General features: G+C 38.4%; 1 protein-coding gene across 2 annotated transcripts in view; it reads right to left on the reverse strand.

The window, feature by feature from the left end:
* The window catches only part of LOC113682443 (uncharacterized), an 11,931-nt gene extending 99 nt beyond the window's left edge, over positions 1–11,832 (reverse strand). The window contains exons 1-4 of one of the 2 annotated variants that reach the window (XM_027199616.2): positions 11,537–11,832; positions 2,815–3,895; positions 1,745–2,109; positions 1–1,244 (exon numbers count right to left, since the gene is read on the reverse strand). The exon at positions 1–1,244 is cut by the window's left edge and continues 99 nt beyond it. In XM_027199616.2, coding sequence (XP_027055417.2) covers positions 760–1,244; positions 1,745–2,109; positions 2,815–3,791 — 1,827 coding nt within the window. In that variant the 5' untranslated portion in view covers positions 3,792–3,895; positions 11,537–11,832 and the 3' untranslated portion in view covers positions 1–759. Of the gene's footprint in view, positions 1,245–1,744; positions 2,110–2,814; positions 3,927–11,536 lie in introns of those variants that run through there. The other variant, XM_089211991.1, reaches the window with a different exon arrangement.
* Positions 11,833–15,084: the final 3,252 nt, after the last annotated feature.

Here is a 15,084-nt window from a genome sequence, read left to right on the forward strand (position 1 = left end):
TTCTAAAGGTTCCACTCACTGGGTTGTCAATCTAACGCGGTACAATTTTTATAACACTTAACCAATGAATCAAACTGAACTAAAAAACATAGGAAATAGTTCCAAGTTTCAAGTTATTTGCTCTTTCCACGATCACTGTTTTTTCTCTTTCTAAATTCTTGGGTATTACAGGTTTCAACCTGACGCAACAAAAATAACGCCAGCACTATAAAAGTCATAAGAAACTTATCGTCGGATTTGAATCAAGTTAAAAATTTACGTATATATAATCGCATTGACGGATATCATTACCTAAAAACTAGACAAACAGAGAAGTTGGAGATGAAGAAGACGTACCTAAGCTACCGCCTTCTTCCATAAATTCAGAAAATAAAAGCATATTCGGATGATTATAGAATACGGTAGAACCCCGCTAACTCGAACTCAGTGAGCTTGAAGAAGCTGTCAGCTTGGCATGTTTGTCCATTAAATCAAGTTGCGGCTACGGCTGTACTAATGGAACTTTTATGATAAATGTACTATTCCCAAATAATAAATAAAACAAGTTGTTCGTGATTTCTTTAAAAATAGGTACTGCACTGTCAGCTTTAAATATATTTTTCACGGGAAAGCAAAACAAATCTTGTTAATAAGGGAAAGAAGTGATGATTGGGAACATCTTACGACTCTATGTCAAAGAACAGAAAACTATATATTGGCTACCATTTCTCAATTCCAATAAGCAAATATCCATTTTCAGTGAGGAGGCATCTTAGTTTACTAGATGGAAAAGTCGCTGAACTGTAAACTACCGTCGGCAGGAAGCTGATCAAGACATGCTGAGTGACCCGGCATGGGACATTTGGAAAAGACTCCCGATTTGTATACACCTGACGATGAATGTTGTACATGATGGTATATCTCTGGCCCGTAGCGATTCCGCATGGAGAGTCCTGGGTTACGAAAAGCATTCACCCACATACCAGCAAACTTGACTTTTGTTGGCTTTTGACCGCTTGCGACAAGTTCCGCGCTCTGAAAGATATCATGACCATAAAGGTCGATTTTCCATCCGTTTTTATACAGTAAAATAGCACCCAAGACCTTATGACCATTTCTCCATCCCTCTGTTCTTTCTGAAATCACTTTGTAACCGGCCGCTTTGAATCTTGGAATAAGCCCGAACATAGCCGTAAAGTTATCATTAGGGAAGTGAATGTCTGCATCAAGCTCCCACGGTAAAACTCCCTGGAACTTAACAGCACCTAGAACAGAAGCAAACTTAGTTCAATAAATTTAGGCAGGTTTATAATCTCTTGATTTGGGTCAGATATAGGAAAAAAAATAAATGAGTTTTTCAAAAGCAAATGGAAGAGTCGCCTTCCATCTACATCTCTCTAAAAATTGGTCTTACATTCGGGTTCGTAGAACCAGTGACCCAAAAAAATAATATTTCAAGAATTTTACATCCTCATAGAATCTTTTTAAAAACCACCACTTCTTTAGATGGTAGCTATGAAAGTGATATTTACATAACATTCGTAAATAAGGTTGTAATTTCGTACCAAATGTTAGAATTCTAGTCCATGTAGGTTATGTTAGCGATGTGGAATATTTGACAAATGACCCCTTTAGAAAATTTTAAAAAAAGATAAAATAAAACAAGAAATAATGACAACAAATTAAAAAAAAATGGTCACACAAGGAACTCACAGGATTAAAACAAAACCTCCCTCGTAGAGTAGGAGGTCAGGTGTCACATTACCTAATTGTGATCCTTCATTTAACTCGCACAAAAGCCCTGCGTTTTCACACTCCTTCATGACAAATTTGATCATATCTGCGAGATTCTCCAAATCACAAGGAGGGACAAGGAGTCCTGACTGTTTCCTACAACTAGCGGTGTTATCATTGGGCCGCCCGCCTCTCCTACAGCCATACCAGCGGATCGTTCCGTCGGAATTGATCCATTTTTTGACATCCCACTTGTTAGCCAAGGCCACATATTTTTCATGCGGAATTTCCTGCACGTGAGTCTCAAACATAACGTCTGGACAGCTGACAACAACTTTCTCTGGATGTTTCAGTTTTATTCGCCAGAAAATATCAAGAAAGGCACCAAAAGGCAGTCTAGGAAAGAGAATGCAATAGATGAGGTCAAAAGCTTTCAGCTGTCAGAGACTAATATGGTCTAATGGCTCCATTTGGGGCAGGAAGAGAGTCACTCACCTTTCGCGGATCATTTAAGACAAAAATACGCCATAACAACAAAAAACCATTTGGAGCCTATTATGTCAGTTTGAATTTAACATAACTTCATAAAGGCTCAGAAAGAGCTCCCGCTTCCGTAAGCATTTGTGAAAAGCTTCGAATTGATAACCATGGTGGAACTCATAACTTACGTTGAGAACAATGCCTAACTCTAAAAGAAGTGACAAGACATTTTTTACTTAAAACCCAACATGGATGATTCACCTTTTAAGTTTATACCGGATAAAACACGTTCCGAGAAATAACATGCAAATGGCTTCGCCCATTCTTACGCAGCAATATTCCGGGGTCTTTAGTAAGGAGAGCCACGGTGAACAAAAGAAGTTTGCGACATTTCTTGATATCGAAACTGTTTCCCCTCCCTAAAACAAAGATTGGCGTGAAAGAGACAGGGTTGGAGAAGAGAAAAATCTTATCACGATCTTTCCCCTTCTCCGCCTAAATCTACGCCTCGCTTTTATCGCAAAAAAAACAAACAAACAGACAAACAATAATCGAGTCCTATTTGGATACATGTGAATATCAGTTGATATTCTCTCGTCAGATATAAATGTGCAGACTCACTTTTCATCAAATCCAAGTGCCTTGAGTTCTTTCGTCTTCGCCATAAATGGACCAGGAAGCACGTCACACACTAAGCAATCAGTAAACGAGCGATAATAACCATCCAGAAAAAAAGCAACCCAGTTTCTGAAATTCACTTGAAAACAGCCTTTGTCCCATTCGCCACGTTGATTTTTGTGACTCCCTCCTGCAATGATTGTATCTTTGTTCTCGCTGAGCACCCGAATGAGTCGCTCCACATTTACATCATCAGTGAAGTATGTAATATCCCGTGCAAATAGTACATAGGGCGTGGATACTGTTTTGAGTAACATCGACCATGTTTTTCCGTGAGTTAGGTCATCGAATACCACGTTGGTTATGTTTGACCCAAATTCTTTTAAGTTTAAATTTGTCTTCGACTTGGACACAAACATTACTGGTAAGCTTGGATAATAGTTTACGATGCCTTTAAAAATTTTTTGTAAATTTTCGGTCGAGATCTCTTCAGGTGATGTAACAATCATGGTCACAAGCTGGTCCAGTGGAACAAAGTCTGAACAATTTACTCGGTCGAAACCTTTCCTAAACCGGGGAAACACGTACTCCCAACTCGGTGCCATGAATTTCTCAGCGCAAACCTCTTTCTTTAGCAAATAATTTACGGAAGAACTGCCCGCTGAATTGTTTTTTTTTAGATCATCAGTTAAATTTCCATCAGTGGATATTATTAACTCCTTGACAAGTTGAATATGTTTTTCTAAACGGTAGAAATGTAATTGCGAGTGTTGTAGGCTGCGCTGTGTCTCGGAGAGTTCTTTAGCTAAGAGCCTTAAATTCTCGGTGACGTAGTGCTTCCTCCCAAAAGTTGGGTTCGTAAGCTTGTGGAAATGCCTTATAGAATCAATCCGAAGACTGGATGTGAGCCAAATTAACAAGCCAATGTATGGTATTACAACTATCACGGCTAAAACGAAACTCCGTTTGTTTGGATACATTGCAACAATTTTTGTACCATGAATTGTTGAAATGATGTGGCATCCACACTTTTTATTTTCTAGAGAGTTGATGATCTTTTTCCGTAAACATCAGTTATGAGAGTCTTCAGGGATAAAAACAAAACAAAACAAAACAATAACATGACGATTTAATAAAAAAAATATATATATATATTCAAAAGTTGAACGAGGCAGTACAGGTGGTTTCATTTCTTTAAACAGCGCAATTGAAAACTTTTCACCTGGAGAGCTGCAACAAATCACATGCACATCAGGTATGACTATAGGGGCATGTCAAAGGCTAAACAATTTATTTATCACAAGAAACTCTGTGTCAGTGTGTAAACCTTATCCCCTCTCAAACGTGTGAAATTAATCATGCGAAACTTTGCATGTAAAACAATTTTGCCTCGCAACAACAGAGCACTCGTAAAGAAAAGCCCATTTTGAGGTTGAATTTTTCGCTTCTCGGATCGAGCGTTCGGAAATGGAGTCTGCAGCCTTGGGCTTTTCTTACGTACGTAGAAAACCTCGAAATGGATAACTCGCTAAAATGGGTTTTTTCATCAAAGTAAGCGGTCAGATAGCAAGCGAGGCATTGTGGAGGTAAAGGAAGGTATTTTTATTGAGAATTTGACTGTATTTTGTATTCCTAAGAGCGGTCGTAAATATTATTTAGCAAGATAATCATCTCACAGCTGGAGTCTGGGCCGCCGGTGGATAGCCTTTGAAAAATTTACTCGTGCTGAATTATACCAAATTGCACTCGAAATAAGGTGACTACCTCTTCAAATTATCACCTTTGTCAGGAGATTCAATCCAGATACCAAAGAAGTCTCTCGAGTCTGTTTTTAGATTCGCACAACCGAGCTCGATTCATGTTCACCGTACTCGAATAGCAATCCGAGTACCATTTCAAACCAACCTCGGTTCAACGAGCTCGAAATGCGGTCAATTCTATTCGAGCTCGATTCAACTATATCGTGCTCAATTAAAAGGACGAGCTCGGTTTACCTCGTATTCTATCGAGCACGGTTTTTTCTATCGGTTTCATATTGAGCTCGGTTTGGTATCGAGCTCGGTTTAACCTTCATTCAGCAAATGAGAGGTAATCTGGTACCAAGACTTGGGAGGGAGCATGGGACGAGCGAGAGTGGCCATGTTTCTGGCAAATTTGTCGAGTTTAGTTCGTGAATTCGGGACTTTTTAGGAGTATGTTTTCGGTCGAGTTCGAAAAAAAAGAAGAAGAGTGACAGAAGAAGAGCAAAGAATGATTTATACTGCTAAGGAGATGAAGGAAATGACACTAAGGTGAGCATTGGCTCTTTACGGGAGGGTGTTCCGAGTTGCTGGTTCATAGTTTCTAGTAACGTTTTGTTCAGTTTCAAACTTAAGCTCAATCCTGGAGTGTACGTTTCTCGGTTATTTTAAATCTCAGTAGTGTAATAAGAAAGTGTCTCCCTCCATTTTACCAACCCCAAGTTTACCCCACAAAAAAGTATACATGACAACATGCAACAATACACACATTCTATTTTTATTATATAAGCTTAATACACTTTCGTGTTTCTATTTTAATTGGTCTTTTGTGACGAGGAAAAGGAACAGAACTCTAATGAAATATGAAAATCTTTTGGAGAATATGACAAAAAAAGTCTGAAAAGTAATGTATGTTCATCCCTTGCAATCAAATATTAAGAAGAATAATATTAACTATACTGAACATATGCATCAGTCATCAGATACCATGGTTAATTGACGACATTTCACGAAATTAAGAAAGTGTGGCGGGCTACTGTAATTGTTAAAAGAAGCTAAATTTTTAAATATAAAATAAACATACAGTTCAAACTGTGTTTGTTTCACTCATTCTATTCAGATATTACATGACACAATCACACTGCGATATTATTGATACCAGTGAGAGAAATGTATTTGTGAATCCAGATTGATTAAATGTTAGCTAGATGAAGACAGATTTGCCAATTTTTTGAAAAGTGAGTAATTTTCAGGAATTAGTTTGATAGTTGAGAGCAAAGAGGTTTCCACTATTAAAAGGTCTTAAAATGTTCAATCCAGTTATTAATGTGTTAATAGATCCACCAAAAAGCCATTAAACAACTGCAACAGTTCACTTTTAACAAAATAATCAATGCTTGTTGATCTAACCCTGGTTTTTAAACGGCTTGACCTAGCCCTCTTCATAGACTGCAAAAGCCATATCTTTAATTGGCAGTCATGACAAAAAAACACAAGGAAGACATTTTGGGCTGTACAATTAGACATTATAAAAATGCTAGTTCACTTTTTTTTTTTTTAACTGAATTGAACATTTTATGACCTGCTCATGAAATTAATACAAGTTGAGGAGGTGAATAATAAATTAACTAATATGAAGTCTGCCATTTTCGTCGTTCTCAATTCCAGGTGCCATCACAATCCTTCAAAAACATACTCAATGTGTTTACAAATCATAAAATTGTTCTGCTAATTATAATTGTAAATCTCTTGTCAGCATGTTTGATTTCAGGAACAAAAGCCAACTGTTACTAGCCTATGTACATAATCCATTTTTGATATTCTTGTTTTTCCTTGACAGACTTTTGATTGAAAGCTTTTCACTGTTGCATGCATTACATAAAGAGTTTAAATTTGTGTTAAATGCTGCAGCATTTATCTGTATCACACTTTTACACTCTGCGTACTCATAATCTTACCAAATTTCTCTTATGTTGAAGGGTCCTTTTTTGCCTTCTTTCTTTTGGCTGTTGTCCTCCTGTCCCTCCTTCTTTTCTGTGTACCTTGTTCTTTTTCTTTAATTTCTCTCTCTCCTTTCATTTCCTCATGTTCTTTTTCTACTACTCCAGCTGGTATTCCTCCATTCCCTCCTTCATCTCCATTTTCCAATGTTTCTTCTTCATTACTTACTCCTTTTTCCTCTTCCTTTTCTTGTTATGACTGCATATTAAGAATATGGTTTTTGCAGTCTATAAAGAGGGTTAGGTCAGGCCGTTTAAAAACTAAGGTTAAATCAACAAGCATTGATTATTTTGTTAAAAGAGAACTGTTGTAGTTTTTTAATAGCTTTAAGAGTTGATTAGATTGGTGGATCTATCAATACATTAATAACCAAGATTTTCATATTTCATATGAGTTCTGTTCCTTTTCCTAGTTACAAACGACCAATTAAAATAGAAACACGAAAGTGTATTGAGCTTATATAATAAAAATAGAATGTTTGTATTGTTGCATGTTTTTATGTATACTTTTTTGTGGGGTAAACTTGGGGTTGGAAAAATGGAGGTAGACACTTTCCTATTACACTACTAAGATTTAAAATAACCGAGAAACGTACACTCCAGGATCGAGCTCAAGTTTGAAACTGAACAAAACGTTACTAAAAATCATGAACCGGCAAGTCGGAACACCCTCCCGTAAAGAGCCAATACTCACCTTAGTGTCATCTCCTTCATGTCCTTGGCAAGATAAATCATTCTTTGCTCTTCTTTTTTTTCGATTTCCGTTCCTTCGAAAGTTAAAAAGTGTTATTCCTCCATGACATATTCGTTATTAGGAGGCAACTAAAGAGATTCAGATAGAATCGAAACTGCAGCCTTTCCCAAGAATCTACTCATCTAGCAGCAGTTACACTCACAGCCGATTATCACATCGCAAACAAAATTCATTAAAAGATATCTTGATAACAGCTAAGCTTTCAGGTCAGAAGATTTAGAAGCGCAAGCGAATGGCAGGAGTCGCACAAGCCAATCAACACCTTTTAACCATCGACTACCTTCTGATTTCCGGCTTATCCGTTGTGTCGCCGTGTGCATTGTGGACTGTTATTTATTGGCGAGTGACTTCTTTCGTTGCTCTTATTCATCTGTCCTTCATTCAGTGATCAAGAGAGTAGATTTACCATACAACACTCTCCATTAATAAATTTCCTTTCACCTTGGAAAGTAGATTTACAACACAATTGAGTATACGATAGTAACGCTATGTAACGCAACAATAGGCCTGTTCTCGGCCATAATCGGTCTCAAACATTATCACTTAAAATGCGAGAAACACATGTACCTTTTGAGAGCGCTTGGTCAGAGCTGTTGAAGAAGGATCAAAGTGGCCATCCAAATCTTTGAAAGGCTCCAAACTACGACGTACATCAAATTTGACCTTTTCGAAAACCGGTCTCAAATTGCTTACTGAAAAACAGTGATTGCGTTTGTCCTTAGGAACTATAGAATGCGCGACAAATACGTACAAAAAATACTTTTACACATTCAGAACAAATCAAATTACATTTACTCATGGTGAAAGGAAAAAAGAACGGCCTAACGTTTACGGAATGTTCAGTCAAAATCTGCCGATTTTTGCTGCTCTCACCGCCATATTGAAAATATGCAAAACGCAATCGGAGTGCGCACACCACCCGGCTTTATATAATCCACTTAATTCCCCTAGCTCAGTCGTAGGGTACTAAAAAAAACCAGTCAAGTTGTAAATGAAGTAAATTTAGTGACGCGTAAAGAACCGCAAGTAAAGTATAAAGGCAAGTTATGTAAATTCTACTCTAAAAAAGTACTCGGTATTTCTGATTAATTTGAAGTTGATTATAGCTGATAAATACCTGATCTCCAGTGTTATTTATTTATTTATTCTATACTCCCTTGCCTTGAAAATAATTAGGGTTTAACGCATTTCTGCGAGGGTATTTATGCTTTTTCCCCCTATCCAGCTTGCTAAGTAACTAAAATACTGGGCTGCATCTCCCGGGCTCGTTTACTGAGCACATAAAAATCACACAAACACATTGATCTGGAGTAAAAATGGCTGAGGGCAAAGGCCCAAAGCCGGTTTAATCAGTAATCAAAACTGAATCAATTATTACCCAAAATATTTGAATCTGGGAAAAATAGCTTGCCCAGTAAAGATGAGGGCTGAAAAACAACGCCAACAAAATCAACTATTAACTTGAGCTAAAACAAAGACATGTGGCTGGAATAAGGGGAGGAGGTGGGGTACACACAAACGTGTCACTTGCGAAGAAATCTGAAGTGAATGACTCTGTGAATTCTGTCACGAGTATTAGACTCCAAAAAAGGTGGGGGGTCAATACATTGCAATACTCGCACCCCTTAACCAGGCCTGTCACGCATCTTGCATTGTCATGTAACGCTCTCTACACGTGACTAACATATATCAGCAATTATCACAATAAGAGAACATTAATAATCGGGGAAAAAAAAGCATAAAAATCCTATTCGCGAGCAAATATTTTCTTTTTTAGAACTCAATTTATTCATTCGGTATTCTTAAAAACTGCGCTCTGCAAACAAGAGCGAACGACTCTCTTCAAAATGTAAACAACAAGCGGTGAATGCATTCAAAGAATGACATAGACTTATAAAAGTGTCATTTCACTTTTTTCACGTTTTTGTCCGCTTTCAGCTTTATTTTTTTGGTTAAAGACGTTAAACGAAACCTTGCGTTTTAGTTACGTGGACCCAGGGCCCGAAATAACAGCGTACACCGAAACCTCATTGGTGGGTTCACCACGATTTGCAAGACAACCCGTGAGACCAGAAATATCTAAAATCAAAACAAGAGGTGACATCGATTGATCAAAACTTGCAGAGGTAATAATTCCATGAAATAATTTGTAGAAACGCTTGCATAGTTTGATTGCTCTGAAGAAACGAATAACTATTTTGATTGAATGAATGGATAACTCTTTAAGCCGATCCTGATAGGCGAGAAAAATTCTTCAATATCGACGAGTCGCTGCTCTTTGTTCTGGGTGTACTTAGAAAACTTCAAAAGAAAAAAAATCCAGTCTCGGTCTACAGTGATCGAAATTTCTCGTTCAAGATCTCTTTTTGAAGCTCTCAAAACTCTCCGCTTTAAAAGATACGTATCCAAGTCGAAGAGGTTTCGCGAAAGACTGAAATCTATAAACTTCCAACACAATATGTGCAATAATTCTCTGCCGTTTCATTGACACATTTAGAACAAAAGGATACGTTTAAACCTTTGCGGCCCAGGACATCTTATAATTAAGCCATTGTTCCATACCTTTGAATTCGCTTCTGAGTCTTCTGCCACATACCCTCACCTTATTTTAACCGAGTGAAAACAAGCACTCTCGAAGGCAACTCCGAATGAATAAATTGAGCCTTCAGGGTACAAAATCTAGCGGTTGTGCCCATTTCTAAAATACACACTTAAATCGGAGTGAAGTTGTAATGTCTGAAGACATGAAGTTTTCGGATCAACATCAAAAATTCAACCATGAAATCCTCTCCAACTTCCTCGTGAAGTTCTTAAAATACTCTGGCGTGCATGGAAGTTTTCGTATTCTTTCCTTGCTTGAAATAAATACGATCATGGTTGGTCCAAGTGAATTTCCGCAATTCGAGCTTTTTCTTGAGTTCATTGACCGAATTATACAGCTTCTCAGGAGTCAATGATAACGTGATAGAGATCTTCTTACTGAGGTCCAAGACCGCATTTGCAACATTTCACGTGATTCCTGTATTTACTAAAAACATATGAAAAACACTGTCTGAAAAGGATAACGAAACAGCATGCTTTTCACTTGGCGAAATAAGAGTGGAAATGACGTGAAAATTACGTGAATATCTCCATTTTTCATGTAATATTACTCACATTGTTTTAAATTCTGAGAAAATGCCTCATTATGAGGATAAGAATACACCTGGCTTTATTCTAGTGGTTACGAAAGCATGTGATTATCTATTGTAAAAAAAGATAACGACATTCACACGCTTTTCGCATGCCTTTCACATAGCAATTTTCAGAGCTGGTGAAATTTTCATGGGAAAGAAGAGTGAAAACTTTGTGAAGACTGCGTGAAAATTATCACTCTTTTCACATAGGATTCACATGCTGTTTCACATTTTTGGTTCTGTTTGCGATATACTAAACAGCAACTACAAATTCCTTGCCGTCGCAAAACTGCTCGATCGGCAGCGTACATGTAAATGTGAATTCGTGACTGCTGAGGAGGTAAGCCGCGGACATTTCAAGTCTCCACGTGAAAAGACATAAAAATTTCAAGCATCCTGGTGTATTTACCAAGGTCTTAATATTACAGGGCAAGAAAAAAGGGTGGTCATCAGATCGCATAATACACAACATATTAAACAGGTCAAAAATACCTCGTGGCATTTATCAACAATGCAGGAACCAAATCTGAGACGAACACTTCTTCGGTCTACAGCGAGAATTGTAGCCTTGCTTGTACTTAAATGGCACCGTAAACATAACCTTCTTCGCCCGGCGCGATCAAAGTTTGAAAAACGTTGCATTCTAAAACCGTACTAGTTTAACGGACTCGTGTCCGAAAGCTCGCGAAATCCTTACCTCATTCCGTGAGTTCGAAGTGCTTATAAACAACGCAACGACAAAATATAGAAACATTTCTACAAGCGAAAATTGTAGCCTTGATTGTACTTTACCACCACGGAAACATAACCATCATCGTCTAGAGTGATATGACTAAGAGGACATAGTAAATTTACGAATTCATTTACTGACGCTCGCGCGAACGTGACAGCGATGCGTAAGCTCGAAGTATTTAAAAACAGTGTAAAAAATAGAAACACTTCCTCGCACTACGATAGAAATTGTGGCCTTGCTTAGAGTAGTTCGAACACAGACGGATATGTGTTAGTATGTGAGTAACAGTAATGATAAACGAAAAATATCAATAAACAACCTACCTCTTCCTTTCTTTTGAAGGTATTTAAGGTAGAAGAATCATTCTGGCGGTTCATCACGGGTACTCAAGTTCCGTCTTGTGTTACTAAGCGCCAAATTTTTAAATTGATCTCCAACAGGAATTTCCAAAGGAAAGGTCGATGTCAGAGCTACCTTAATGGCATTTATGCTTCTTTCAGCGGACTGGCTCTAGGTTAGTCTGAAAGAAGGGATCCCGATCTCTCGAGGCGATAAAACCGAAAACTCCCTCTCGCTTTGGGCTTCATCACAACCACTCGTATTTTTAGAAATGAGCCCACGCTCATTTAAGCGGACAACCTATTTAAATGGATGACGTAAACAATAAATGCCAAACGGGGTAAGTTTCTAAAGAAACTGTGAAGCTGCGTAAGTGGGGGAGTTTTAAAATTACCCTTTATATTTTATAGCCTAAAAACCCAACGTTTTGCTAATTTGGGGAAATCTGCGTACTCCAAAATATTCATACCGAACTTACGCTTCCGTAATCCTGTTGTCATTGTAACATTCTCCAAATAAACAGGCTACAGTTTCCTTCCTGATAAAAAGCCACACTCCATTTCGTATGCTCAACTTTAGTGCTTATGCCTACCTTCATTTTTAGCTTATTCATGCTGAAAGCAATGAATGAGGTATTGTGGTGAACCAGATGTTGACAGAAGTTGTCGACCGTGGACGGAAGTTGTATTCCGTGGACGGAAGTTGTATTGTGAACCTTTGGAACGGACGTAGTCTAGCATGCTCCCTACTCGGTGAAAGTCAAAATTAATTTCGATGAAGCTCAGAAACTTAAATCACATTTCCGAACTTCTGAAAATTCAACTTAATTCGAGAAGCCGAAATGTACACACCTTGGGGACCCGTAGCGGGTTCATTTCAACACACGTTGTGACCACTCAGAAGAGCATCAGAGGCAGCCATACTGTTAAGCCTCGCATTTGCATTCGTCGTCAGTTGGTATAGAGTAATCATAGCTCCATCATTGTGCTCGGGAGCTCTTCAATATACAGTCTACACATCAATCACAGGCGGCCAAGATAGTCTCAGTCAAATTTTTATTTCGAGCTCCAATATTTCGGTCCGGACTTGAGGCTCGCTCGAAAAAAAACAGCAATACCAATACGGTCGGTGCAAAATGCAAACTGCAGACTGCAGACCGGGTACGAAATGCAGACTGCGCACTGGGTACAAAATGCACACTGAGATTTCATACTGTTTTTTTCGTCTGATACGTGATAACATGCCAGCTTACAACTTACCGAGCGTCACGCAATCGTTTTTCCACGATCATCTTTCACGATTATTTGCACTGTTGTGCAATATTCCTTGCCCGTTTCTTGATCACAATCTTTCATAATATAACTTCAAACCTTCATATAGTCTTCTCACTTTGCGCGCGAGTTGGTTGGTGTGATGTCTGTTGAGAAGTTACCAACTTAATGGCATTTGGCATTTTGTTCATTTTGTTGACAAAAATGTGGACCGAGACCAAAATTTTTCCTTCGACTTAATATATTTTCAACGTTCAGGGGTTTACACACTGAATTTCACTTATGTGCCTCATATTGTTTATAGCTTACAGTAGGAACCGGCGAATTTTTATAGGGAAAAGGGAAGCTTTACTTTCGTGAGTGGCCATTTGCTTACTTTTATGGTAGTTTTATCTCTCATCTGTTTGGTGACTACGCAAAGGCTGAAGGCTTGAAATTCTGTTAAGAACGATTGTGGCCGCTTTGTTAAAAACCAAATGCAATGGCCGCTTTGTTAAAAACAAAAGATATCAAGAAACGGGCGAGGAATATTTCACAATAGTGCAAATGATCGTGAAAGATGAGGGTTACTAATATTTTGCTGCCAGAGCAACATTTGATACCTGATTATGCCCACCCAGCCCATTCTCCGCCCCACAAACACACACACACACACCAACAAAAAGGACACTGTCTGCCTAATGACCTCTGCTCATCCCACCTCCAGCCCACACCACCTTTTTCCCAATGCTCATCACGACGAATATACAAGTTTTCTCATCACACACCTGCCTAAAAATAAAATGAAATTTATTCCGTAAGTCTTGAAAGTTGAATTCAGCTGTATCTAAATTCAACAAGTCCAAGAAATCAATACAAACTTACAGTGAGGACACTCGAACCATGAACACCAAGGGTGCTTTCCTCTGGGAGGATCCGGATTTGGATTTGTGATCCAAGATCACACAGATCACGGTGCATGAAAGGAACGAAGTTTTAAACGAGCTCTCAGAGAATTCCAAGAAGTGCGCTATTTTAAGACTTGTGTATGCACGTGGGTTATTGAGCTCTTCCCTGAATGGCTTTTCTAACTGCACGGGCTTTTAAGCGCACAATTTTTCTAATTAGAGTATTCATTAGAAGCACATTTTTTCATGGTAAACTCAAACGATGGAATTAAAACAGAAGCAAGTACTAATTACGATATGGATACTTGGGAACCCCAAATGCCTTCGATCAGTGGCTAATCAATTTCACTTTACAAAATCGATTTTACTTCGTGTTTATCTCAGAATTTAGCTATTGCCAATAATCTTTCCGGTCAATATATGAAGTACCTACTTGTTTGAAATTGAGCACCGCACCAGTACCCATATTTCCAGCTAGAGGAGGTGAGACACTTTCAAGCTTACAGTATCTTGCCCAAGAACACGATGCAATGCTCCAACGTTAGAGACCAAAACTGGACTGCTTAATGTCGAGTCCAGTGCACAACCATCCAGTCACCATGCCTCCTCCTCTGATCCTTATAACGGGAGTGGAGTGAATGGGGTCAATCAGGAAGGGTGGAATGTAGGATTTAAATTAATTATAGACACGTCTATAATTATTTTTAGGTTTTAGGCCGCTTGTCGACCAATTTAATGACACTTTTGCTAATACAAATTCATTATTTTTCTAGTAATTTTGTGTTAACAACTGAGTTGAAAACGTAAATTAGCCACTGTAAAGGGTAAAAAAGCTGATGTTTCCCTTCGTTCGCTCTGACGAAGGGCTAACGCTCGAAACGTCAGCTTTTTTACCCTTTACGGTGGCTAATTTACGTTTTCAACTCAGTTGTTAACATTAAATTACCTGCTATACTCTCCCACCGACGCAGCACCACATTTTCTTTAGAAACTTACCGCTTTATTCCTTATTCTTCTGTCACCCAAAGGGATTTGAGAGACAAAAAAGAGATGATGAATAAGTTATTTATCGGCTTGAGGTAGTGACCGACGTCTTTGCATAAAAATACTACCTAGCCGGAAAAACGAAGATATGGTTATGAAAAATGACAACGTAGGTAGGAATGTACTCGGCGACTCACGAAAGCGTTATATACCGTTGCCCGTGGGCAGAGATAGGAAAATACGGACCGCGCAAAGAACCAATCAGATTGCAGGATTCGTTACCGTGCCCTCTGAGAAAAAAAAAAGAAAAAACTGCAATAAGTATGAATCTTAGGTGAGCTGGTGGTGGTAATACAGTTTGGTAAGCCTATTCATACACCAATTTCAATT

The sequence above is a fragment of the Pocillopora damicornis genome, chromosome 7 (assembly GCF_964200805.1).
Source record: "Pocillopora damicornis chromosome 7, jaPocDami1.2, whole genome shotgun sequence".
NCBI lineage: Eukaryota > Metazoa > Cnidaria > Anthozoa > Scleractinia > Pocilloporidae > Pocillopora > Pocillopora damicornis.